At 40.6% G+C, this 26,333-nt stretch overlaps 3 protein-coding genes across 4 annotated transcripts in view; 1 reads left to right on the top strand and 2 right to left on the bottom strand.

The window, feature by feature from the left end:
* Positions 1 to 3,924, bottom strand: part of LOC111575354 (phosphofurin acidic cluster sorting protein 1) — a 76,029-nt gene extending 72,105 nt beyond the window's left edge. Inside the window, exon 1 of the mRNA XM_055007832.1 lies at positions 3,385 to 3,924. Coding sequence (XP_054863807.1) covers positions 3,385 to 3,539 — 155 coding nt within the window. The 5' untranslated portion in view covers positions 3,540 to 3,924. The remainder of the gene's footprint in view (positions 1 to 3,384) is intronic.
* A 5,557-nt stretch (positions 3,925 to 9,481) lies between these two features.
* Positions 9,482 to 19,442, bottom strand: sf3b2 (splicing factor 3b, subunit 2). 2 transcript variants are annotated; one of them, XM_023280415.3, is made up of 22 exons: positions 19,285 to 19,442; positions 18,765 to 18,811; positions 17,871 to 17,921; positions 17,187 to 17,414; positions 16,821 to 16,871; positions 16,643 to 16,727; positions 16,388 to 16,482; positions 15,905 to 16,013; positions 15,593 to 15,702; positions 15,194 to 15,403; positions 14,959 to 15,081; positions 14,783 to 14,863; positions 14,408 to 14,635; positions 14,161 to 14,310; positions 13,892 to 13,981; positions 13,203 to 13,310; positions 12,892 to 12,999; positions 12,223 to 12,365; positions 11,502 to 11,603; positions 10,907 to 11,006; positions 10,605 to 10,796; positions 9,482 to 9,878 (listed from the first exon to the last, which is right to left on the bottom strand). In XM_023280415.3, the coding sequence occupies exons 1-22, from the start codon at positions 19,412 to 19,414 to the stop codon at positions 9,807 to 9,809; spliced, it is 2,613 nt and encodes an 870-aa protein (XP_023136183.1). In that variant the 5' UTR covers positions 19,415 to 19,442; the 3' UTR covers positions 9,482 to 9,806. The 2 variants fall into 2 exon arrangements, with proteins under 2 accessions (XP_023136183.1, XP_023136184.1); XM_023280416.3 differs by having other exon boundaries at positions 15,593 to 15,699.
* Positions 19,443 to 19,966: 524 nt separating this feature from the next.
* The window catches only part of capn1 (calpain 1), a 35,358-nt gene continuing 28,991 nt past the window's right edge, over positions 19,967 to 26,333 (top strand). The window contains exons 1-2 of the mRNA XM_023280417.3: positions 19,967 to 20,121; positions 24,424 to 25,147. Of these exons, the coding sequence (XP_023136185.1) occupies positions 24,890 to 25,147 (258 nt within the window). The 5' untranslated portion in view covers positions 19,967 to 20,121; positions 24,424 to 24,889. The remainder of the gene's footprint in view (positions 20,122 to 24,423; positions 25,148 to 26,333) is intronic.

Below are 26,333 nucleotides of genomic sequence, written 5' to 3'. Positions count from 1 at the left end.
TTTCTTTCAAAAATAATGGCATTTCTAAGTGACCCCAAACTTTTGAACGGTAGTCTATGATTGCACAGTTTTATTTTTAGTTAATAATCAGCACACATATACCAAGTTAGAACATGCCCCTGAGGTCACAAGATAAATCTAAGTGGTTATAAGATAATTAAAATGATAGAAGACCAGAAAAGCCATTTCTCTACTACATATTATAAGGTTTATTCCATTTTTTTCCCCTAATCTTTGCTTTTTGCAGCTTGAAAACAATTTGGATTATTGGTTGAACTGGACACATGTAAAACCTGTAATGAGGGTTTACAAAAGCACTATGTGGGGCAAAGAGGTTGGAAGCCACTGGAGCATAACAAGCCTTTCTGCTTAGAAACCGCAGCGAAACAGCGAGCTAATATCCAGCATCCATCTATGGACCTGAGTCATGGGACTTTCCCTTCAGCTTTGCAAGGAGGCCTTCTTTAATGATGCAAGGCGGCGAGCGCAGCAACAGGGCTCATTCCTGGAATACCTGATGCAGAGAAGCTGCCGCACACAGACGCCTTAACTAAACTCTGCTGGATGCTGGAATCCAAACCATGTGAACACTGGCAGGCTCAGTCAGGACATTCCACCTGACAGTAAAATACACCTGAGAGCTGCTAATCTTTATTCACTACAGCCTCTATATTTGCGGCGAGGTGAAGTGTCAAGCCTGGTAGAGCAGCTGCTGTACTCATCGGCGGCGTAATTTGGCTGCAGAAAATGAGAGTTTGGCCCCCTGAGGTGAGGGATAAGAAGCGATGAACTGAGCAGAGGGGAGGGTGCCAAGCTCCCGCTCATGAGAGTGTCTGCCTTGATGACACTGCAGAAGCTAGAAGAGACAGCGCAGAGGAATCACCCCATACTCCACGCTGAGAGAGCTGGTCTGGAGCCAGTGGAATGATTTATTCCTCTCTAGTAGAAAAGATGTGCAGCAAGGCTGAACACAGAAATGACCTCAGAGGCACTCACGCTATGTTGATGGATGTGAGGAAGGGTGGAGCTGATTTTCAGATGATCGTGTTGTTGTACTTCAGAGCAAATACTCGGGGTATTGTGGTTGCAGTATAGTTGCAAAATTTGACTCGTGATGGCTGCTCAACCGACAGATATCATCTCTCACTCCGAAATATTTCCTGTTGCTCCCCACCGAATAAATGCCACAAAACACGCAAGCATGGGTGGATATATTTAGCACTTTTCCAGGTCTCTGTACAAATCGGGATTTGGATTGCAGCTGAACGAGTGTTTGCGTCTGCGAGGGCACGTTCAACCCACAGCAACTGCATAAACAAGAAACCAAGTGGCATTTTGGGTAGACAGGAAGAGGTTAGTGCAACAACATTTCAAGTCAAGGGGGGGAAGTTCACAGTCCTCACTGCAGCAACAGAGATTAAGCAACAAGACGCAAACAGGCTACACTCAGCTAACTGGAAGACATCACTACGGCTGATTTATTTAGACTCTATAGCAGGTACTTCGAGCTCTGGATTAACTGTCAGCACCATTTCTGGAGACATTCCTGTTGCAGTATGTGAGAAATCCTATATAAATGTAGATGACAGAGTCACCGTTTCTTCTTCCATCTCCCAGTCTCATCCTGTTTCTCTCCACTCCCCCATTTTTTTTCCTTCTGGCACTGTGCGTCTCTGTGTTGCTGCATCTGCAGTGAAATCGAAGATATTTGACGAACCGTGACGGCTGCTGAAAAAAGCTCCGCCAAAACAAAAAAAAAGTCGACAAACCAATCGACAAATCAGCCGTGAATATTAACACACAGAATGTAATAATCTGAACAGAAAGGTCAGGAAGAAAGAGATATTTATGATGCAGACTAACAATGGATGTTTTATTCAAGCGGCCTGTTCCAAAATAAAGATCCAAGACTGTATCATTTATTCACAAGTGCCTGGTACACACACACACACACACACACACACACACACACACACACACACACACACACACACACACACACACACACACACACACACACACTTGGCTAAAATGCTAAGAAACGAAACGTACCCTTGAGGCTTTGCTTCTAAACCAGTAAAGCCCTGAAGCATTTCAGAAAGCAGCATTAAGATGTCAGCATGTGAGCTTTGTGTGATGATGACCGTAGCGCTTTTACCAGCGTGCTTTATTCCCACTAATTGCTTTCAGTAACCTAAACATCTGGGCTCATCTGGAAGGATGCAGTTCAGGCTTAAGATTGCAAAAAAACACTACAATTTAGGAGGAAACTTTACATTTCATGCTATTGGAACGGCACAGCTTCATTTAACTGGTGACATCGGCAACGTAAAGACAAAAAAATGACAGATTCTGAGGTCTCTATATTCCTGTTTGCACTTTGACTTGGTGTGAAATCCATCATCAGCCCACCGCTGTTTCATCTTGCTGCAGTTAACTTTTGACCTTGAGTCTAACTCATGACTTATAACAGCAGCATCATAAATATAGGACAAACTTCGGCTGCGTGGACGTTACATCTGATATCACAGTTCACAGCAGCAAGTGGATCTTCTCCTGCCAGCGGTGTGACATACACACCGGCCAGCTGAATCCCTTCACAGACTGGCTGTTGAGGCTTTCCGTCAAACAAAGAAACCTACTTCAGCTGCTTTGTTTGGGACTGAGCTCAGGTGATTAGGTGGTGCGCCTATTGTGACCTTGCTGCATTGCCCTCACAAACATCTATTTCAATGATCAGCATGTCAAGAAATCAGGCTGAAAATGTGACAATAAATCCAACATTCCAGCTTCTAGAGTCGCCTCAAAGCTGATTCCACACCCCAACGCCTGGTGCTACAGCTGTTTCAGATCCAAACTGCCTCTCCACAGCTGAAGTGACAGTCTGCGACCAAATGCTTCATCAATCTTTTGTGTCTGCATTGATCAGGTGGGCAACAACTGAGCCAGTCCGCTGGGGAAACGGCTGCAGCTGCTCCAACACCCAGCCTTTTGAAGACAAAACATAACCAGCTAACATGTCAGTTTGAGGTAGAAATAAGACTCTAAAAGCTAATGATCATGTGGGAGAGCTGGCGGTGGTCAACATGAGGACTGGGGACCATGACAAGTGTTGGAATGGTAAAAACAAAGGGTCTAGATCACAGGTTACAGCAAACAGAACAGTCATGACTGGTGTTAATGGGACCTCCTTTGCATAACGTAGTAACAACAGTCCTATTAAATGAGCCTTTCTAAACAGGCACCCACGGGTGTTTGTGTATTTGCAACCCCCCCAGTGGAAACACGCTGCCTGGGTCATTTCACATCCACAACCAGCCTAAAAATGATAAGTCATGCTCGGCTTAGCGCCCCCCGTTTTCTCCCCAGCCCCCTTCCACATACCTCGGCACACAGCTGGGCGAGGAGCGGTCCACCTCCCAGGTAGCGTACAGGTTCATGTGGACCGGCCGGTTGGAGGTGATGCTGACCGGCTTGGAGGGCTGCATGTGCGGCGAAGGGACGCCCCCGGTCCGCGGGAGCCCTCCTCGCTCCGACATGCTGGAGGCTGAAGGGGGACTTTCGACGGAGCTTAACGGGGGGAATACCCGCGGTAGGCTGCCTGCTCCGTGTGCGTGGTGTCCTTCTGCCGCCGCCGCCGTCGGTGCTTCTCCTCCTTTCTTTATTTTTTCACGCTCCTCTCGGTGCGAACGGAAAGTTGCTCCGCTCGGTGCTAATTTCCGCCGGAGAGTGAAAACATAGCGGTCGTCGAGGAGGGGTTTTGGAGCCGAAAGCAGGCGGAGAATCCCTGTGTCCGTCTCCCGTCTCCGCGCGGAACTTGGTGTGTGCTGCTCGGTGTGTTTTGGTTGCTGGTGTTTGTCGGTGCAGGAAGCGGAAATTTCTCTCGCCGAAGTCGCACAATGAGCAGAAACCAACGAGAGCAGCAGCAGAGCAGCGGAGCAACGCCTCTTCAGAGCCTGAACACGAAGCGGACGGCCAATAGAGAGCTGCGGTTTGTTACGGTTCTCTAAAAGCCCACCTTATTATACACTAACATTTACTACTGCACCGCATAACGACAAACATATTTAGTCATGTGGTAATATTATCAGAATTATTTTAATTTTTAGCTTTTTAGTAATATTCAATTTTACTAGAATTAGTCCGTTTGTAAGCGTTTATCGACGTGCATATTTTAAAAAAAAAAATAATCCAAAAAAAGGAAAAATATTTTAAATTTAAATCGATATTATTATTCATGCTTATATTTTTAAAATTATTTTCCATACATATATATTCTATTCTTTATAATATAACAAGCTGCATGGTTTGTTAGCTTATGTAGCTGAATGAGGCTAACTGAGTATAGATTTTTTAAAAATAGTTTATGTATTTTTAATTTAAATTGATCAAGTAATAATAATAATAATAATAATGATTTAGTCGATTTAAATGTAAGATAAATAAAAATATTCAAAAATGATTACCGTTGTTGTTGTACATATTGTTTTTTATTATTTTACATACATTATGTGACACATTTTTAATGCTTACAGTATAATATCTTAGGCTGCATAGTTTGCTAGCTCATTTAGCCATATCTAATATGGCTCACTGAATTAAATTGAGAAAATATATTTGGTATTTTTCATTTTAAACTACCAAATATTAATAATTTTTTTCTTTATTTCAAAAATATTTTTTCAGATTTATTTTATCGCTTGTTTATAATATAAAAAAATATTATTTTATATTATATGCAGCATATTTTGCTATTTTTCTTTTATTTAGCATTTTAAATACAGCATTGAATTGCAATTACATCATAAGAAATTTTGCAAAATATTTTTAATTATTTCAGTTTTAAATTCAATGAATTCAGCTTGCTTATTTTTTTTTATTATAAATATATATTTTAGGATAGATTTTTTAAAATGCCTTCCTTAAAATATAATACACTGCAGTTTGCCAGTTGTATTTTAATAAGGCTCGCTGAATTAAATCAAGTGAAGGGATTATTTTGTGAAATATTTGTGATCATTTTTAGTTTAATGCTATTATATTATTATTGCAGTGTGTCTTTACTGAACAATGCGACAACCTACTAACACATAATCCCATATAAGCCAGATAAGTCACTTCAGGTGGTACGTTATCTTTTTATCTGGTATGCCTTACTGTACATCTAGCAAATGCAGGTAGTTGTTCATCTTTCATTTGCACAGCAATACATTAGTTGGCTGTGACATGGGTGATTCTAATACATTTTTGCATTAGCTTTTATCCTGGAAGTGTCTGCCAGGCCTTAAAAGGTGCTATATGAGTGCGGACCATTCCCAGCAGGATGACTCCTGGTTCTGCAGGGATGGTTATTCCTGTAATGTCATTAAGCATCTGGGGTATAGAATATTAACTTAGGCACGGACAGGCCAAGAACATGTGTATCAGTGTTTCTATTCCAGTATTACATCTTGGGCAGACCTTAGTACTGAGGCTTTACTCTATGCAACCTGTGAGTAGATTCTATTGTCAGGTCTGGTGGTGATAAAAGAAAACTACTGACTACTAATGCACACTGCTTTCCTGTTGCTCTTTACCTTATTCAAACTGATTCGATTCTTTCCCCCTTATTTTACATTTATACTTTGTGACATCTTACACATATTCAGTACTATATGATCAAAATGTGCACCAGTATTCACTATTTCCCCACATAAAATCAAAAATATCCAAAAAAATGTCTAAAATGCTCTGTATTTGCTGCTTTAAGGTTACAGCCAGTTTGAAACCTCTCTCAAGTCTAGCTGAAACCAGGACTGGAAAATATCCATTAACAATCAGACTGACCTGTGTGCAAGGGCATGTTTAACCCAAATAACAACGGGATTTTGTCAAAGGCCATCGTTACACAAACTAATCAAATAGATGATTAACACCAATGAAACACGGTGGGAAAACATCTCTTCCTCCTTGAGAGTGTATTGATTAAAGCTATAGATAAATTCAGAGCCAATATTTACCCATCATCCACTGGTTTTATCTTAGATGAGTATTGTATTTAAATTATACAGCACTAGAGCAAAACCTTTATATAGGAAAACAGTATGTTTTGTGGTGTTTCACTGGGGATGGGTGCAGGTAAATTTGTGAATTGTGCTATCTATTTTTGGCACATATTGGCCACTGACCGGAGCCTCAGGTGTGGCTGAAATGAATCCCATTAGTCTTACACACACACACACACACACACACACACACACACGCCTTCTTTCAGCTGCTGTTGTGAGCAAGCAGCTATACAAAGGTGCAAAACCGGTTACAGTCTGTGAATTCAGCTTGCTTTTGTTTCCTGCACATAACTTGTTGAGACCTGATATTACAGTCAGCAGAGATTTCACTAATATTCTACAGCTATGTATAAATGTAATTTATATGTGGTGTCATGCTGCAATACTAAAAACACATTCGCACAAAAGATACACAAATGCTTTTCTTCCACTTTTGTTTACCTCGTAACCGCCAGCTCCACCCTTTTCCCCGTGAAACAAACACCACGCTGCATCTCCCCCAGCGTTTGGCCGCCTGTCAGTGCAGCGTTTGCACCCTCAGGTGACAAAGGCAGGGCTCCGATTGTAATCTCCGAATCTGAGTATGAATCAGAAGGTGACCTAATGGCAACGTCACCGTACAGCTGGCTGCCATCACTTTGACGTTTCTCCATAGGCAGATTATCACAGCTGTGATCAGGGACTTACAACAGCATGATGCGCTTGAAATGCTCCTGACACTGATGAAAAAACTGTTAGAGGCATGTTTTAGTCAAAAAAGATTATGATGCATTCAGGGGTTGTTGGCAAATTGGAAAAATATTTACTAAAATGAGTGGATATTAGATTGAGATTTCGGGGTAGGAGAGCTTGTCAGTGATAACAACTGGTAGTAATGATACAACACAAAGACAACAGCTACTAGTATTATATGTTTGAACAGAATGTTTCCTCCTTGCTGAATTAATCAGGACATCAGTTATATTGGTTTTGTGGGAACACTTTAAATTCTAAAGTGTTGTTTGGATTCATAAGCAGCTACAAACATTTAATAAATGGTTTAAAACACATTATAGTCTTTGCTTATGGCTTCCTACGGAAGAGTAACTGATAAAAACCCTGAATAAACACATATATCTCCTATTATTTTATAAGGCATTAGAAATCATTTATTATATATTAAATATATAAATAGGAAGTGAAGATTAAAGTGGTTGCAAGTTTTCATTCCTGCTCTAGTGCTTGAAGCAGCATCGTGTTGCTTGATTTTTGGATAATCTGCTGAATGACTTAAATGCAGTGCGACCCCCTCTGCTCTTTTTAACAGGCTTCTCTCACCGCCAGCTCCTGCCATCGATAAAGAGATTAGAATCAAGCAGATTAAAACATGGCCACTGGATAATCCCGGGTTACTTTTTCGCACAGCGCCCCAAATCTGCCAAGTCATCAAGTGACACTGCACAAGCTCCAAATCCCCACGTCAGAGTCAATTAAGTTTATACCACGTCTTATGCAACACAATTAAACTTCCCCCATACAGGACAAAATATGGAGTAGCTGCTAACATAACGCATATTTACAAAGCGGATGCACAGTGCATGTATGTATGATGTGAAGAGGATTTAAACTTCCCTTGTATTTGCGTTACATTGCAAAACATACAAATAAATGCCTATTAGGACTGCAAGTAGTGATTAAAAAATAGTTTAAAAAACAAAAACGTTATTATACCCAGAAGTCCAACACCCAAAGATTATACGGTTTGATAATTATCCAAAGCTCACATCTGAGAAGCTAGAACTGGTAATTTTGGTATTTTGTGACAGTAAAATGACAGATGAACAGAATAAAAGCAGAAAAATGTTCCTTTTACTGCCTATTTGATTACTTCCCTAATTGTATCATCTCCAATACAGAAAGTATCACCTGTGCATTGCATATTTCACTATGTTTCATTAGCGAGTGTTAAATTCATCAGTGTAAAATTGCATTAATTTAGGCTCAAGACAGAATGAATATTTGAATTTTGAGCGCATTTTCAGTACCCTGCATGTAACGTCAAATTTCAGTCACAAAGCTGAAGAAGACGTCCTGAAACACCAGATTATATATTTTCATCCAGAACATGCACAGGCCTCATTCACAATACTGTCACTGTGAAAATATGCAATACATGAGTAATAACAACACCTGCTGCAGTCACCTGTCCACACAGCTGAGCACACCGCTTCACATTACTGGCACTATAGGTGCTATTTTCATTTCTTTTAGGACGGTCGAGGGATTTGATTTGAGCAGGCTGTTGCTCCGTGTGTGAGCTTGTGTACCAGTGACCGAGTCAGCATGTAGCTGCTGCAGCTTATTTAGGTCACTGTGTTTCCCAGACTCAGCCCAGTTCAGAGTCCTCTACTGCCCTCTAGCTGTGGAAACTGCACCTTGTTGCTGCCACTCTTGGCATGTTTGTGAGAATTAATGACTCATTACATTAAAGTCTGAGGCAATAATCCTCAGGTGACCTGTGCATATGGTGCTCCCCTGACATCTTCGTCAAGCTGAGATCATAACAGTGTTACCATAGCAACTGATCCGACGAAGGCATGATGAAGACACTAAATGCACCCATGAAATTTATACTCTGATTGTGCATGCTGTTAAATGGAGTTTTGACTGTGGTAGATTGGCCCCAGGACATCCATCCAGGATGGTGAATTCAAAAAATTACACTTCATTTGGTCATTAAACAAACAAATCTTTTACTAGTGAGCTTCAGAGGTGCTGACTTTGGGCTTTGTTGTCATCAGACAGAGACAAACTAGTCATTTCCTCGTGTTTCTAGTCTTTATATTAATCTCAGCTTACATAAAAATATCATTAGAAAGTTATGGACTGAGCAACAACCATATGGTCTTAGTATTTAATATAAAATGTTATTGTTTTCTGCTCCAGTTTCTTTGAATTTTCTTCCCTATCTAAAGATTTTTTAAAGTTACATCATTGCTCTCAGGTGTGTGCAACAATCCTGGTGGAGAAAATTAAAACTTATTTAGCCTAAAACTAGCCTTCCTTAAGCCCTCTTGTTTGTTTTTAGCTTTGGTATAAAATTTGCTTGGAACCTGGACTTCTCTCATCCCCAAAGCCACCAATCCTTGCCTTATCTCAGACTAGACAGCTAAAGAAACCCCACCATTTCCCCAACAAACAGCGTGGAGGACACAGTTCAGCAACTTCATATGGCAGCACAGGCCCCATGTGTATAGTAATTGTTATTACAGTGCAAAGTAAGATCTCTTTTTTCCTTCTCTCAGTCTTAAGTCACTGTGTCTGAGCCTAGATCTGGATCAGCTGACTCAGACTTGGAAAATACCTTGCATTTTACCACCAGCATGTGATTACCCATGGAAGTCAAATCCCCCCCCCAACATGATGAAATGGAATCAAAAGTAACCTCAGGGAGGTACAGCTGTGATCTGTCATCACTTGATTTATTTACAAAAAAACAGAACAAAAACATGGCTACAATGAAAAAATAACCAAGACCTAAAAAGTAGAGTTAAACGGAGGACACACATCACCATTCTTCTGACACTGATGACATAAGATGCATCAGGACAACACTGTCGATTTAGTTTTAAAAAGGAACAAAGTGTGTATTTACTGTTACTGGTCTAACAGATGATTGATGCTGCAGTCTGCATCCGCTGAAACTGAAATCCGAGTTTGCGTCTTCCTCTTTCATTTCCTGTTACCTCTCTTGCTGCGCTCTGCCTCGACGTTTCTCCTCTAGAACTTGAACTCTTTGTATTTCTTGGCGCCGCCTCGCGTGTCCTGTGGCTGGGCCTTCCTCTTTTTTTGCTGTTGGGTGACAAGAAAGGAGAGACGGGGAGGAGGGGGAGAAGCTATTAATATTCAAATTCCACCACAAGGGAGAAACTGAAATGACAGTAAACTCCCACTTTCCTTCAGTTTATTAATAGAACTACTGCAGAGTCACATGCTTTTACTTCACAGGCCAGACCTGCTAATCAAGTGAGCTTTAAAAAAAAAAAAAAACAGAAGCTATTTCCTAAAACGACCACATTTGCGTTTTGATTTAACTGTTGTCATTTTTAGTCTAAACTATCTCAGTGATAGCAGCTCTTCATTTCTATATTTCTAGCACATTTCTGCTGCACAAAACATTAACTTTCAGCTTGACAGAGAAATACAAATCAGACTTTAGACCTGCAGTAACAACCTCAAGGAACTGGGTATATATGAGACCTGTCCCAGTCTACTGCTTGTCGTAAATTCAAGAAATGTGTCAACTAGATGTCGAGTACTATTCTGTGGCATGTCAGGAGGGGTTCCAAGGTTGAGAGAGTAAGTTAACACTGTTATCACTGTGCTACATTACAGAGAGTTACAAAAACGTAGCTCATAAAGCGAGCTGCAATAACACCAGCAAAATGTCACTTTCTTGAGGTCTATATACTGGAATACTACTTATCATCCAACAATAAGGAACAGAAGAAAATGATTTACATGGAGGGAAAATGTTTAAATGGGGAATAAAATGACAATTATTCATTGTTGCAGTACCTTCTGTTTGGCGGCATGTTCAGCCACCATGTCACTGAAGTCCTCCTTCTCCACCTGGGCCTGCTGCTCTCTGACATGCTCCTCATATTTCTGCGTCATGGCCATAGGGTCCAGCTCCAACTCCTCAGGGGCCAGAGCCACCTCCACACCCTGTGACTCCTGCCCTCCACCCGCCTTACGCCCCGCCATGGCCTAAAGACAACAAACGGGAAAAATAAAAGGAGAGGACAAGGAGAGTTAGAACAGCAACCACGACAGAACACTCTGGCGTTTTTATTTTATTTCGGCATATCCCGTCTTACCCCTGACATGTCGTAAATGTGTGTTGAGGCCATCATGGCTTGTCCTACGGGGCCAGTTCGTCTTTCCGGGAGAACAGTGAACAGCTGTGGTGTCTCATTTCTATGAACACAAGAATGTGTCAAACACAGAAGTCAGTAAGTTTATTTTCATTTTTCTCATCACTCTTTTTCTATGCAAAATGTCAAGGTTTAAGCAAAGTAAAAACATCTGTAAGTGATTGTTGGTGGCTTCTTTTGCAGTTAACTTTTAGTGACCTGAAAAGGACAAATTTTTTGGCTATGTCAAAAGCAGAAAAATTAGTGCTACAAATATTTTCAAGTACAAGATTGATTTTCCATTAGAAAAATAGAGTACAAGTGCCATTTGATTTCTGAACTCTAATGAAGACTTATAGTGGGTGTAAAGACTTTTTCCACTATTGGAGCAAAGGGACCTTATTGTGTTTTATTATTTCAATATAATTATTTGTCAAATACATTACAGTAAATGTACATAAATGCTTTTCTATACATATATTTTAAGCTATCAGATTTATTAAACCTATTGTTAGAACATTAAATGTTGAAGTAAACAGCAGCACAGAGGGACACTCACCCATCCATGGCCTCCTCGATCTTCTTCTTCCTCAGCTCAATCAGTTCTGGGGTCTCCATGCCGGCGGGTACTGATGAGAAGCCTCCAGGGGTGATCAGACCACTGAAACACGCAAAATGAGACACACCACACAATGAGTTCACCAGTGCGTGCCAATCTCCACCAGTGGTGTGATTTCATGATTGGATAAAAAAAATAGAAACCAGTGGGCATAAATAGCCCCCATCAACCTTTTGTACCTTAAAGCTCAAATGACAGACTGAGCGAGGACATACAGTCGTGCACTGCACTACGAGATAATCACAGACAAGTTAAACACCTCATCAACTAAACCAGCATATCCTGTTAAATAGTAATCAAAATGGGGCCTTTTCCACCCAAGTTCACAGGTCAGTAGATCTTATAATTACATGGTAAATTATGGTAATGGTTTTTAGGCTAGTATATTCAGTTCATGTCTCTGCATTGATGAGAACAATGGAAAACTGGCTTTTAATCTTGCAGCTCCTTTAAAATAATCCTTGAAAGAATTCAGCAACAAAACTATTTTTATGTTTGATGCCCATATTTTGTATTAAAGCAAAGGCTTTTCTTAATTTGAATTTACTCTCTCTTTGTTGTTATTTGTGTAAACAGAAGATGCAAAAAAACCCACTTAATTTGGAAAAAGACTCTTCAAGATGTATTCGTTTCTGTAGGGCGTAATTTGCATATTAAGTACCTGTCTGCTGGTGTGAAGAATCCTGTTTCGTCTGGCTTCTCCTCATCGCTCTCCTCCTCCTCCTCTTCCTCTGACGATTCCTCGTCTGAAGGCTCCAGCTCTCCCCATGGTGTGTGGTCCACCTCTTCCTCCTCCGCTTTAGCCTGGACACAGAAAACACATCTGTTTATGAGCCAATCAAAGAACAATAAGAGTGCTGAAATATATGGTGACTGAAAACAACAGCTTTTATGCCTATTTTGGCATTTAAAAAATCCCAATTTGGGACAAATGTGTAGCAAGAAACTGACCACCAATTAATATGAATGTGAAGTTAAGGCTTGAAATCTGCATTTGATAGTTTAAGAAACTGTTCAAGTTGTGGCCAAACAACGTTCAGCAACTTGTAGCATTTTAAGCACATTTCTTTCTTTCATTTACTTTATTGTATTCAGTTTTCGTAATATAGATTTTTTTTCTTATTTTTGTTTAAAAAAAAAAAAAAAGCATGATTTTGCTTAGTAATTTCTAATTGTGGTTTAAAAAGGCAAAACACCTGAAGAAATGCAACAATAGTGGAAGAATTCACAAAATAATTTTCTTTAAATGTTGTGTACAGAGCCTGTAAGAATCTTGAAGTGCCATATTTTATGTTTTTTTTTTTTCTTCAAATGTTTGCGTAATCCTGACCTGGAAGTCTGCAGCGTTGGTCCCAAACACGTCACCATAAAGGGGTTTGCCCATCTCATCTACTGGCGGCTTCCCCCAGCCTCCAGCGTGATAACCAAAAGTACAATTCTGATAAACAGAAAACCAACATTAAGGAGACTATAAGACATAAAATAGCAAAAATTAAACATACTGACAGGCATTTATCTGTATAAATACACAGATCAGATCATTTGTTAATGTTGTACCTGTACAATAAACATGTGAAGGTTTAACCTAGCACAGAAAGGTAGAACACATCATTTTTTAAATTTAAAATGATATGTTATTACCTCTGGGATGGGAGAGTTGAGTCCGGGGATCTTGAGGTTGGGGTAGGAGGGAGGGGGGCCGTACCTCTGCATGGCTATCAACCAGGGAGGCGGCACCTTGTGGGCGTTCTAGGGAAGCAGAGAAACTGAGTATAAGCTGAATGAAGAGTATTGTTTCCTCACTGAGCAGTAAGATGTCCTGCCTGTATAGTGAATCTATTCTCTGAGGGTTCACTTGACCTAAAAATAAGGTGCATAAATTAATTTCTAAGTGTCTACTGATGTTTCCTGCAAAAAAAAGAAGCTGCCTGAGATTATTTTTCTGATTTTCTCAGCCTTGTGTTTGTCTTCTTACGTTGCTGTAAACAAGTTGTGTCACATCTCACAGGAGATTTATTTTCACAGGCTGTACATTCACACATTAACAGCAATACCAGTGAGCGTTGCATAACAAGATAACAGGTTAGGCGACACAACAGCAGGAATAAAAACACAGCCATAATAGGACTAACAACAACAGCACAGCTAATATATTTTTGGCACTGCAGACTGCCCCAGTTATACTACACTGTACAAGTCTGCATGTATACAGTCATATTTGTGTTTTCTAGACAAACTGCATGACATTTCAAAGGTTAGCCAAGCGGCTGTGGCTTTATGCATTTTAGCTCAGTTAATTCACAAGTTATTATAATGCTAATTGAACTTACAGGTCCAACTGGCATGCCCAAAGCAATACGCAGCTCATCAGACAGATCCCCTGGCTTTTTCTCCTTTAGGCGAGTTTCAAACTCTTTACCCTGCAGAGGCACAAAAAGAAAGTGGGTTATTAAATGATCCACTACAGGAAAAAGTGCTTGTAGCAGCACCGTCATTATTCATTTCACAGTAATAAATGAAAGTTCTTCTCCAGATTAGGTATGAAGACTTCACTGTAGGAGAAATGCAGGAAATGATTGAATTCCCATGAATCCTGTACCTCGTAGTAAAGGTCTCCATGAATAGTGAGTTTGGGTTTGATTTGCCATTTGAAGAAGGCATCGTGAAGCTTCTGGTAGTCGATATCAATCTTTCCCATCTTGGGACGAACCTTCTCTCTCATTTTGGTTTTCATAGTTTTGGCATCTTCCTGCAAATGGACAAACAAGAAGCAATTCATTAATCATGCAGGAATTGATCTGACAGAAAGTTAAAATATCAATAGAGATTGTTGAAAGGCCACCAACCTTCTCCTGCAGAGCCTCCCTCATCTCCTGGATTCCTGTCCTCTTGATGAACTCAGGCAGCTCAAACGGAGGCTTCTCTATACCTCTCTTTCCCTGCAGATATTTTCTTTTGAAGCACCAGTGTCGGGGCACCGGCACCGTGTTTCTGGTGGCCTTTAAGTGGACCAGCAGCTTGGGCTCTTGGGCTGTCACATCATGCATCTCCACCACATCTGGACGAGCCACCAGCTGGAACAAAATGGCAAAGGCTTCCATTAATGCTTGTCTTGGAAAAACATCTGTTAACATGAAAACTTCCTTGGATTGTTAAGACTGCAACAAAAAAAAAGGAAATAGTTTTTTTGAAAGACAAGTAAAAGGGGAAACTTAATTCACCTGTTTGAGTTCAGCCACAGTCAGTCTGTTCATCCTCCTCAGCTTCTTCTTGGACAGTTTAGGTGCATCTGGTCTGACCTCCTGTACATGAAAAATATGTTAGATGATTAACACACAACCAACCAGGACTGATTTTTTTCTGTCCTGTTTTCCTAACAGATGGAGCAAATTCAAACCTCATCACTATCGTCACTGTCTTTCTTCTCCTCCTCAAATCCCTTTTTCCGAAGCACAGCTGTCTCCTGCTTTTCTGCCTTCTCAGGCTCCTTTTCCTTTTCTTTCTTCACATCATCAGTCAGCTAGAGAAGAGAAGGAAAGAAGGACTGCATTAGAGGAAAATCAAAGCAAATGTTAATAGTGTACAACACACTTAAACCTGTAGTACAGAACGTAACAGTGAGCTGAAGTCACCTTAAATGCCTCAAAAATCCTCTTGAAGAAGATGTAGTTGGGGTCGTAAATCTCCGGCTCATCTGTGACGTACTCAATCTCCACCTCTGGATCTTTTTCTTTCTCGCCACCCTCCTTCTTCTGCTGCTGCTGCTGCTCTGCCTGCTCCTTCTTTTCCTGCGCTCGCTTCTTCTTGCTCTTCTTCTTGCGATTCCTGCGTCGGCGGTTTTTCTGAAAAAAGTTCATTTATTAATTCAAAAGACCTTGTTCCAACAGCCGGAATAAAATATTTGCACCTGGATTATCACATTTTAAAGTGCCATAGTAACAGCAATAACCATAAAAGCACATTTTTGAAAGTACAGATTAGTGATGCAGTGTCATAGAGGGGACTAGCATACGCATAAAGAGTAGGCTTACATCTTTTTTAGACATCTGGCCATCATCATCTTCCGTCTCAGACATGACCGGTGCAGAGGAATTATTCATGTCCATCTCTGCTCCCTCATCATCGTCTTCGTCCCCTTCTTCTGAAAGAAAAGGAAGGTAAAAGGTTGTGATTATCACACTCCAGTCACTCCTAATGAAAATCTTATAGCTTAACATATTTTAAATGGGATTAATTCAGGTAGCAATCACTGTTTATCTTTCAAAGCTTGCACTACAGAACAAAACTGGAAAAATTGATATTTATTTTTCATTAGCAGCTCACTAGCTGGCAGCTGTGCTGACCTGCAGGATCAGTGAGCTGCTCCTGTCTGATCTCCTTCAGCTGGAGGATCTTCTCCAGAGCCTGTGGGATCTTGGGTCCGCTGACACCCACCTCCTCACTCTGCCAGGTCTGGAATGGAACCAAAACAACTTGTAATTAGGACACAGTGAATCACAAGATAGTCTCCGCTTTAGATCAATGAAAAGAAAAACAACCTCTCTCCTTCTTTCAGCTGAACTTTGACCACACAGAATGCAAGAAATTGAGAGCAAAGGGTTTGAAGAGCTTACTTTGGACATTTGCAAAATAAGACGGAAGATTTAACCAAATCTAATGAACAGCAGAGCTATAGCAATGCTTTGTCATCAAAAGTACACAAAATCTATGTGTATACGTTTTCTGAAAAAGTGTACATCAACATTACAGTGCATACAGCCTGTGCTATTGGACAATAGCTTCAGAGAAGACAAAAATAACCAACATAGGGGGAAAAGTTTACTTACTTCTCTGTTATCCTCTCCTGGAGGAGGTGGAACTCTCTGTTTCTGGGTTGGTAACATGGTGACACCAGGAGGCAGAGGTCCACGAGGATCCAAACCTGAAACATTAACATGTGACAATTTACTCCTAAACCGTCACATTAAAAGTGTTTGCCTAAAGCTCTTGTGGAAGACTGAAATCTGTCCTTACAGCAAGGAATATCACTTTAACAACTAACTATTTGAGGAAATATTTTTAAAACTCTGTCTTATGCAAACCTCTCACTACGCTGACAGGGGGCATGGCTCTGGGCTGCAGCTTGGCAATTTCCTGCTGACGCTCCTGTTCCAGCAGTACTGCAGCCTGATATAAGAGGAGAGAGACACAGATGAATTAAAAACTTTACTGTCAGTGTTAAAACATTGAGAAATCATTCAATTATCTTCACCGTCTTACCCTTTTCTGTTGCTCCAGAAGATCCTGTTCATCCATGACACGGGTATCCCCCTATGACAACCATAAAGAAATAATGATTAAACATTGGCAAAACAAAATGTATATATTTTATGCTTCTAGTCCTGCATTTTATCACTCATATGTACCCATTACACTGCTTAAATTTACTGAAACTTTCATCCTGTGGCTATCACCTGTAATACATCCCATAAAATATTTTTGTTGTCATTTGCTTATTAAAACCAGGTATGTTGATGCTTGTTTACTCACAAACTGATCATCTCCAAGTTATTTTGTGTTTTGAAGGCAAACAAAATACCACAAGTAAATTACATGGACAGTAAACTTGTGGGTTACTCATCTCACCTGCTTGGCCCTCTCCTCTTGCTGTAACACCATGGCGGCTCTCTGCTGAGCCATCTTCAGCTGATCGTCCTGCGAGAGGCCGGGAGGGGGTAAACCTGGGTGCTCCATGCCCATGTGTATGCCAGGTGGAGGGGGTCCTCCGGGCATCATGCTCATAGCCTGGAGCATACCCATACCAGGAGGCATAGGTGGCATGGGCATCGGGGGAATAGGAGGGATACCTTGCATCTGAGGAGGAGGAAATGCAAGTCACATTGAGAAGAACAGCAAGTGTGAGGGTGTGAAATTAACCCATATATAGGCTGTTTGGCTTAATTCAGTACATGTCAGCAAATTAACTGATATTAAGGTGCTCAGTGAAACATTGTGCAACAATAAAATATAACCAGATACTTTTATACTCTTTTGTTATCTTTGATCATTAATATTGATTTTTCAAAGTAACTTTTAATAACTCAGATTTGACATAGTTCTAAAAAGAGTGTCATTGCTTATAAAATGAAATATACTCTGCTGTAACATCATCACAAAACATTGTAAACATGTTGTTAAATGCCTGAAATCAGGAAATACACACTAAAATGATAAGACTATTTGGTTTCAGTATGTTGAAATATTGTCAAACTGCATGCAGAGATTCCATACAGACAACAGTGTTTCCACTGTGATTTATTGACTGTATACCTGGGAGCCCATTGACTTGTCATCATTTGGCTTGCTGAGGAGAATCCCAGTCTGAAGAGGAAAACATAAACAACAAATGAACAAAAGACTATGCAAAATACATTTGTAGTGACAGTAAGTTTTTATTTTTTTGTAACCACTTTTGCATAATTATCAAAGCGTGAGTGTGTTGCTTCGGTGGGGGGGCGACTGGGTCGTGGGTGTTTTTAGATCTTGTGACCCGTCTTGCAAGGGCAGTTACTAGTCCCTGCCAACCATAGCCTCCACCAAGAGAGTTCTGATTAGTGCTCTGTTCGAGATGTACACGACAGCCTTGGTGAGAGTGATGCAAAGCAAATGATATGCATCATCAAGGGATATGATAGGTTGTTATGAGCCAGGAAGGGAGAACATTTAAGGTTTATTCAAGCAACAGAACAAAGTGCTTTTATTCTGTGCTTTCATAGTGGTTCACATCTGATGCATTTAAGTGAAACCATTGAAAATTCTATTGTGCAGTTTTCTTACTGCCATTAATTTAGCGTTTATTTCCAGTACATGTCAATATTATTTTATCACCTTGACATAAGCGTCAGGGAGTATAACTTTATTGATTGTAGTAAAAAGGCAATCAAAAGGTCCAAGGAGCAGATAAGTGGAGAAAACTTTACTTATTCCAACCTACTCATGTGTAGCCTGAAAAGTCACTAACAATAGAAAGCTACAGTTATTTATAATACACCCACATACAAAACAAATGTTTACTGATTACATTAAGAGAGGCATTGTGATGTGCATTGGCACCAAGCAGCAGGCTAATGATTAACAGGGGACAAGATTCAGGCACTCTAAAGCAGCACTGGAAATTAGAGATTGGTGGGTAAAACAAAGCACGAAATCTGATGATGTATTTACCTGCATCATGTAGCCTTTCAGCCTGTCAATCAGCTCCTCTCTGGGACCTGGAGGAAGGAAAAGTAATTCAGAAAATTAATAAAAACCAAAAGTGAAACAACACATGACTGTATGAGTGTAATAAGTGTGCATATATTTTGACACGATAACACTGCTCTTAATCACATGTTGAACACTGACAGAAAAGTAGGCTAACCCTGGCAACTGCATAACTGACCATGAAAGTTAGCAGAGTAGCTAAACAACTGGGCTACACTAATGAACCTAACCACACCAACCTAATTCCGTTAACATTGCTGTAACTGCGTCACACTGGTTAAAATGTAACGCATTTTCTTCGTCAATCTATTAAAAAAGCATATAATAGAGTGTAAACAGACTGCAGGCCTAGCTTTATCTCATTGCAACGGAAGTAACGCGTTTAAACGCTACTAGCTAGCGTTAGCAACAAGCTAGCGACGGTTAGCTAAACACAGCCTGTCTTCAGGGCTCTCCGCGGGTTTCCCGGTGTTTTTCTTACCCAGTGTAGGCGCCCCCAACTCCGCAAGCTTGGCCTGAAGCTCCGGGTTGCTCCATGCGTTCAAAGACGCGATAGCACTCCCTAAATCTGACGGGAGCGACTCGGTGCCCGGTGGTCCGTCGGATGCCATGTTGAGGTTCTCTCAATGGAACAACGGCGGTAGTGGAGGACACGCGAGAACGGGAGTGGCGCAATGCATGACGGGAAGGCCGCAGTGCCTGTTGGAACATGAAGTCTGAAAGGAGAAGCGATGTTGATTGTAGACGCTAGAGGTCGGTGTTTGCGCTTTGAAATTTGTTCAAAAGACTTAAACATGTCCTTTGAACGACTGACTGAGGGGAAATTGCTTGTGTTTACAATTACAGCGTTTAAGTCTGGTTTAAATACGAATGACTTATACGAAACTTCACTCGACACAATTCTCTTTGTTTAATACTTAAACGTACAGTATTTGAGTAAATGCACTTAGCTACATTCCAGCACTGTCAACATGTACAATGACATGGGAAAATAATGTTCTAAGTGCCAGAAATGCATTTGAATTTGCACTAGAATAACAGAACTGCTTTATATGATGTCCTGTAAACAACCACAAAAAAACCCACTAAAATGAAGCTCTTCCTTTCAGTGTAGTGTTTTCTGACTTGCGGGCACTGCGCAGCCGCAGTGTGGAGGGGCCACATTAGATCCAACAGATCAGGGCAGAGGCAGCAGGGCGTTTCTAAATAATAAGCAGCGGAGGGGACGGACCTACACTGAACATGGAAGGGAAGAGAGAAACCCAAGTTGTGCACTGAATGTCCAAATAACGACCTTTTAAAGGAAGCACTCGACCAGGTAAATATAAAACTCCTTCATCAACACTGTTTTCAGTTTATGTCGCGCCTCAGGAAGATAGGAATCTTACAATGCATTTGATAATCTAGTCCTAACTTTTCTTTTCTTTAAATGAGGAGAGTTTGGAGTTTGTGAATTGCGAAACAGATCTTTAAAAAACTATTAGCGACCTCTCACAGTTAACACGGCAGCGGGAAAACCACAGCTGCAAGGGTTGCTCGGTTATTTCTTCCTTCACCGCTTTCTTGTGCTCGGTGTGATTGTCTGAGATGATCGTGAGGTGACGGTGCTCCCAGCTGTTCCTGTTAGTCAGCTTGAGAAAGTTGCAGTTTGACAGCTGGACATTGTAGCTTCTCTCAGGGACCACACCTACCGCCAGGTCTGCAGCCTTTATCTGTCAGAGCCACATGTTCACCCTAAAAGTTATAAATATATCAAAAAGTAGAACAAGTGAACCTCTCATGAGTGTCCTCCAACTGAACCACATGCTTTGAAGTGTTAATAAAACCTGTTTAGTCATACATTTTGATTAAAAAAAATCTGTCTTAGGGTCAGCATTTTCCCTCCAATAGTCACTCTGAGTGTCTAATTTCCATGCAGGTCTATTTATCTCCACAGCTTTAAAGCAAATACTTTGGATATTTTATTTCACACTGTTTGGAATACGAACCCTGCATGCAGAAATACACCAGAGGCTTACTCATAGCACAAACGCTGGACTTCACACACACCCACAGGCATTACTTAGTTACTATCAGCTTGTCTTTAAGCAGCTTCTTGTTGTGTCATGAGAAGGAAACCACTGACACACTTGGTTCAGACATGCAGCAGCAGAAAATTGTAGTAATGGCACGTTGGCGCTAGTTTCTAAACCTCCCCATGTCTGCCGCTCAACTCATTTGACCCCTGTGTGTGTCTTATCTCAGCCTTCATACACTGTGTTCTTATATCGCTTCTTAAAACATAATATTAGATAAAAATAACATGCATGTAATGTAATTTATCCCTCAGTAAGGAGATAACTTTGATCATGTTGACTGCACTTGGCTGCTGTTTATTCCAGTCTCTGTCATGCAGGAAATATCATGCTGATGCCTTTGGAGTTATTTCAATACCAGCCTGTGTCAGACACTATGTAGCGGTTGAAGTACGTGTGTCAACAGAGACAGATCTGGAGTATTTTCCTGTAATATCGTCCGTATTTGTGTTGTTAGATTGTAGCTGCTGGTGAAAAAGCCTGAAGGCTTCTCATCGCAGTGCGGATTTGTCGTCTGCTGCTTGTCATTTCTCCTTCATGTCACCACCTGCACTGAAGTGGAGGAGATCTGTGTGTGTGAGGATGGGCTGTATGTGAATGTTTTTCTCATGTGAGGGGAAATAAAATATTCATTGCAGTCAGATTGAACTCATGTTGGGCAAAGTGTGGCCTCATCACATGCAGCAGAGAAGAAAAAAAAACACCACATGGTTGGTATGCTTGGTGGAACATGGGTGTAAGAATGGGAGCGCAGAGTTTCTTTAATTACTGTTATTAAAGTCACTTAAAAAATGAAAAATAAACATGTGGAGTAATTGTTTGCTTTCTGCAGGGACATAGTCACATATAGTGCTAGGCTGTTATTATGGGATCTTGTAATGGCAGGATATGCATTAGTCCATTTTGCACTGACATCTTTGGACCAGTGGTGTGAAATCTTGATTTTGAGTGCATGTTTATGATGCTAAACACTAACTTTTATTATGCATAAACACATGTTTACACTTCAAAGGAAGAGGAAGAACCTGCAGTGAAGCAATCTGACCCAAAAGCCAAAAATGCCTATAATCTTACGGTTAACTATGAGTCAGACTAAGTTAAATGTTCTTGCTGAAGATGAAAGACTTGTTTGATTTATGATTTAGATGAGATTCAAGACATTTTCAGTTTTATTGCTCTTGATATGATAAGGTAGAGGCCGTGCTTTTTTTTTAGTAAAATGTCCTTTTTTTTATCAAATATTTAGAACAATTTCTGCTTAACCATCTCTTGATTTGCCAGATTTTTTATAAAGATAAAATAAAATGCAGATATTTATAAAGATAATTGTACAGTTTTAGCTCGATATGTCAAATACTTTCAGAGATAAAAAAATGTTAATGATTGCCTGTAGACCCATTTTTACTGCGTTTTATGCATTCAAATTTTGTGCTATGTTTGAACAACAATACCACAGGAACAATTAAAGATACATATCAGTAATTTTCCCTCCTTTTTCTCAACATAACAATAATTTAGTACTACATGACAAGTATCCTCCAAACCAGGGGTTATATCAAGTGGGGTCCAAAAATCTCAAGCCCATATTCTAAAAAATATTTTCTAAGTTATATTTGGTGAACAATTTTGAACTCCTGGATGAATGAAAGTTACATTAAAATAACTTTCTTATTATTTTTAGGACCATGTATTTGATATTAAAAGGTATTGAATATGTTTAGTTTTGTGTTATTGTGACATGCAGCTACATGTGGTTCAGAAAATATCACTAACTGGCTTCTGCATTATGAATGTTTTGGTTAATGTGAGTTCAAAGAGAAATTTTTGTGACGGATTCACTTTTTTTTCATATTTTAATATGAAAAATACAATATTGCAGATTCTGAATAAATGACATGAAAAATAACAGTGGAAATTTCTGGATTTTACCTTTAAGAATTAAATTTAAATGTGTGAAATAATGTAGATCAACAATGTATTAAAAAAAATCTCAACAGTACTTAATATATCAATCTAAACTTTCATAGGTATCATTTTAAATAGTTTATCATATAAAAGTTTCAAGCAAACCAGAGATAGTTGAGCAGAAGACCCCTGATGATCTGAACTTAAATAACCTTTAGGTATTTGTGACAAATTGTATTTATATAGAGGAGACAGCATTGGTTTGCCATAAAATTATCTTCTTTTCTTCTAAGTATTATTGCATTATCACTTTATGTGCATTTCAATTCTGTATACATGACAGAAATAAAATGAAATACATGCACAATTATAGTAATAGTAGCAGCAGTCATAGTAGAGGTTGAAGTTTGGTGCAGAACCCAAAGCAGTATGTGTAAAATACCTTATTTAAAGGATATAAATGATGGCTGTTATTTTTAGAGATGTTGGGAAAAGTGTCTTTATTCAGTAATTTTTGTGGCATATTGATAGAAATAGTAGTAGCAGCAGTACAAGTAGTGGTTGCACTTTTAGCCTTACTAGCTATACCTTCAGTGGCCTAACAGCTGTAGTGATACCGGTAGTACTCATGCAGGTGGTAGTAGGATCTATAGTATTACCATGTCTGCAAGCAGTAGGCTTAGAAATTGAATCAAAATCATTGTCATAAATGTAAAATCGCAGCCCTGGAAACCTGCCTCTGCAGTGTCATGCTCTGTTCTCTGGCTCTGACAGCAGGAACATGTTTCACTGGGCCTTTTTAATGGGTGTGGTTCACAGTGGAAACTGTTACAGGCTCTACAGCGCTCTCTCAGCCAATCACAGCCTCACTCCGCTCTGCTGCGACTGACTGAGTCTTGAAACAAGAAGAGCGAGGGTTGTGGTTGTCAGAAAGAGACAGAGCCGAAAGAAATTAAAAAAAAAAAAAGACGGAGCGATGTTAAAAATAAACATCTGTTCCTGTGCGTCTGGCAGGGATGAGGAGGTAGAAGGAAGCAAAGTGAGGACTACAAAAGCAGATGGACTGAGATGAACTCCTTCCTGAGCTCCAGTTCTGTCAAGAGCTTCGGTGACTCTGACAACAGTTTACGCTTCCTCCTCTCTGGCTCTGCTTAATTAAAGAGCCACAGAGAGCTTTTGCTTGTTCTTGCCCTTGTGCTGCCTTCATTGTGCGTCAAGACTCACACAAAGCCTCCCCATCTGTCCGCTATGTGCACAGTAAATACCTCACACACACATAAACAGAGCTACCATCCTGCTTCACACACTTGTCTGATTAAACATTGACTCTCATTTGTTTCTGACTGACACAGTGTACACATTCAGCACTGCGCAGTAAAAGTAGCACCGATATGCCTATTGTGCTTAATCCTGGTGCTATTCATAGCAGGAATGCATGTATATGCTTGAGTGAAAAGAAACAGGGAGGGCTCATCTGCCTTTTTAAACCCAGTCTGCATCTATAGAGGGTGTGTACAGCTTTTCTCTGTGCATACTTGCATGTATACACAGGTATAGAGCCATGCATGGACCTGAATCTCTGCATACTTTCTCAGTGCTTTCTCTGCTCACTTACTAATTTTCCAACCTCTTTTTTACAGGATTTGGCAGCTGGCGGGATAAGGACGCAGCGACATCCTGCACTTCTGGCGTCTGGACAAAAAGTAACCGTGATTGGTGTTGACCGGGGTCAGATCTGCCTTTCTGTTGAGCAGGACGTCGCTCTCGTGTGAAAAGCGTTCTGAGCTCCTGTGATTGTGATCACATTCGAAGCATCCAGCTGTAACCACCAGCACTGCTACTAAGCAGCAGCCTGCTCTCATCAATAGTTAATAGTTTCTTAATGGCTGCTGTTATTTTGCTCTAATTTATGACTGGGCCCTGAAGCCATTACCGCTTTCTATCAGATTTACATGCTGCACTGCTTTTTACAGTATAAAAGCTGTTGATGCAGTAACCTACAGTTGGCTCTTTAATAACTGACACAGCTTTACATCTTATTGTGGTTCGAAAAAAGAAAAACCCAGTAGAAAGTGATAGTCAACTATTAACCCCGACAAGCTCAGGATGGCGGAGGAACGTATATACGCCACCGGTATGGCTGCCAGGCTGAGGAGCCAGTGGGATCGAGATGAAGGTCTGGGACAGAACCACAATGCGGTGAAGTTTCTGGGTCAGGACTTTGAGTCTCTGAGAGCTCAGTGCCAGAGGAGTGGGAGGCTCTTTGAGGATAGTCTCTTCCCCTGCGCTGCATCGTCTCTGGGATTCGATGAACTCGGCCCGAGATCCTCCAAAACCTCCGGAGTCCGCTGGATGAGGCCCACGGTAAGAGATGGAGGGGTGAAGACAGGAACACAACTGACAGCTGGGATTGTAATGTTTAATGTTTTCTGCTTAGAATTACACAAATGAAGCAATAAAGCAATCAGGTTTGTTTATAGACTTCATTCCAAATGTTCTGCCATGCATCAGCAGAATCAAAGTTTGTTGGATCATTAACAAGTTAGATTCTGTGGTTTCATTTCAGCATTCTTCCAGACTAACTGAAATCAACTCAGACTTGTGCTTTTTAACCTCTTACAAAGCGAGTAGAATCTTTTGGCTGAGGAAAATATAGGAGCAGAGAGACCATTTTTGTAATTCCTACAAATCACATATGCATTTGCTGCATGTTTAATATTAGAGACCATGTTTTTAGATTTTACAGTGTATTTCACAAGCAACTAGCTATGCGTTTGAACTCCTGTAATTATGGCAGAAACTCAATCTCTTCACCAAGCACTTTAAATTGAAATGATCAGTGACTTTCTGTGTCACAGTTCTACTACCTTTGTCTGTTAGCACATTTTCCTCTGCTTTATTAGAATGCTTCCCAAGTTGGTGTGTTTAAGAGCCATTACAAAGCTCATGTGAGAGCTGAGATATACACCGATCAGACATAACATTATGACCACTGGTCTAATATAGTTGTGGTCCCTTTATGCTGCTAAAACTCCTGTGACACAGTGGAGCGTGGACTCAGGACCTCTGGGGATGCCCTGTGGCACCGGGATGGTGGCAATGAATTCTGTGGGTCCTGTGGGTTACAGGGTGGGACCTTCCTAGATCAGGCTTATCCTGGAACATCCCACAGATGCTCAGTAAGATCTGGATCTGGGGAATGTGGAACCTGGGCCACTCTTGAGCAGTTTTTGTGGTGTGCCGGGGTGCATCATCCTGCTGAGAGTGGAAACTGGCATCAAGGACTGCTGTTGCCATGGGGGGTTAGAGGGTTGGGGGGTTGCTTGACCTGCAATGTTTAGGTGGGTGGTACATGTCCAACATCCACATGAATGTCAGGACTCAAGGTTTCCCAGCAGAACATTTCATTATAAAAAGATGATCGTTGTTATTCACTTCACCTGTCAGTGGTCATAATGTTGTGGCTGATCGGTGTGTATGAGAGGTAGGATTTCGATCACAATATCTTTTTTTTCGACTTTCTCTGACAACATAGCATGCGACTTGAATT

The sequence above is a fragment of the Amphiprion ocellaris genome, chromosome 23, assembly GCF_022539595.1.
Source record: "Amphiprion ocellaris isolate individual 3 ecotype Okinawa chromosome 23, ASM2253959v1, whole genome shotgun sequence".
Lineage (NCBI taxonomy): Eukaryota > Metazoa > Chordata > Actinopteri > Pomacentridae > Amphiprion > Amphiprion ocellaris.
Note: the sequence above shows the minus strand (reverse complement) of the source record. Positions and strands in the feature narration are given on the sequence as shown.

Excerpts from the sequence above, each read along its gene's own strand:
- sf3b2 (XM_023280415.3), bottom strand. The coding sequence starts at position 19,414 with ATGGCATCCGACGGACCACCGGGCACCGAGTCGCTCCCGTCAGATTTA. Across the intron at positions 16,872-17,186 it reads AAGAGGAGAGGGCCAAGCAG|GGGGATACCCGTGTCATGGA; the intron begins GTGAGATGAGTA and ends TGGTTGTCATAG. Across the intron at positions 15,703-15,904 it reads GCAGCTCACTGATCCTGCAG|AAGAAGGGGACGAAGACGAT; the intron begins GTCAGCACAGCT and ends CTTTTCTTTCAG.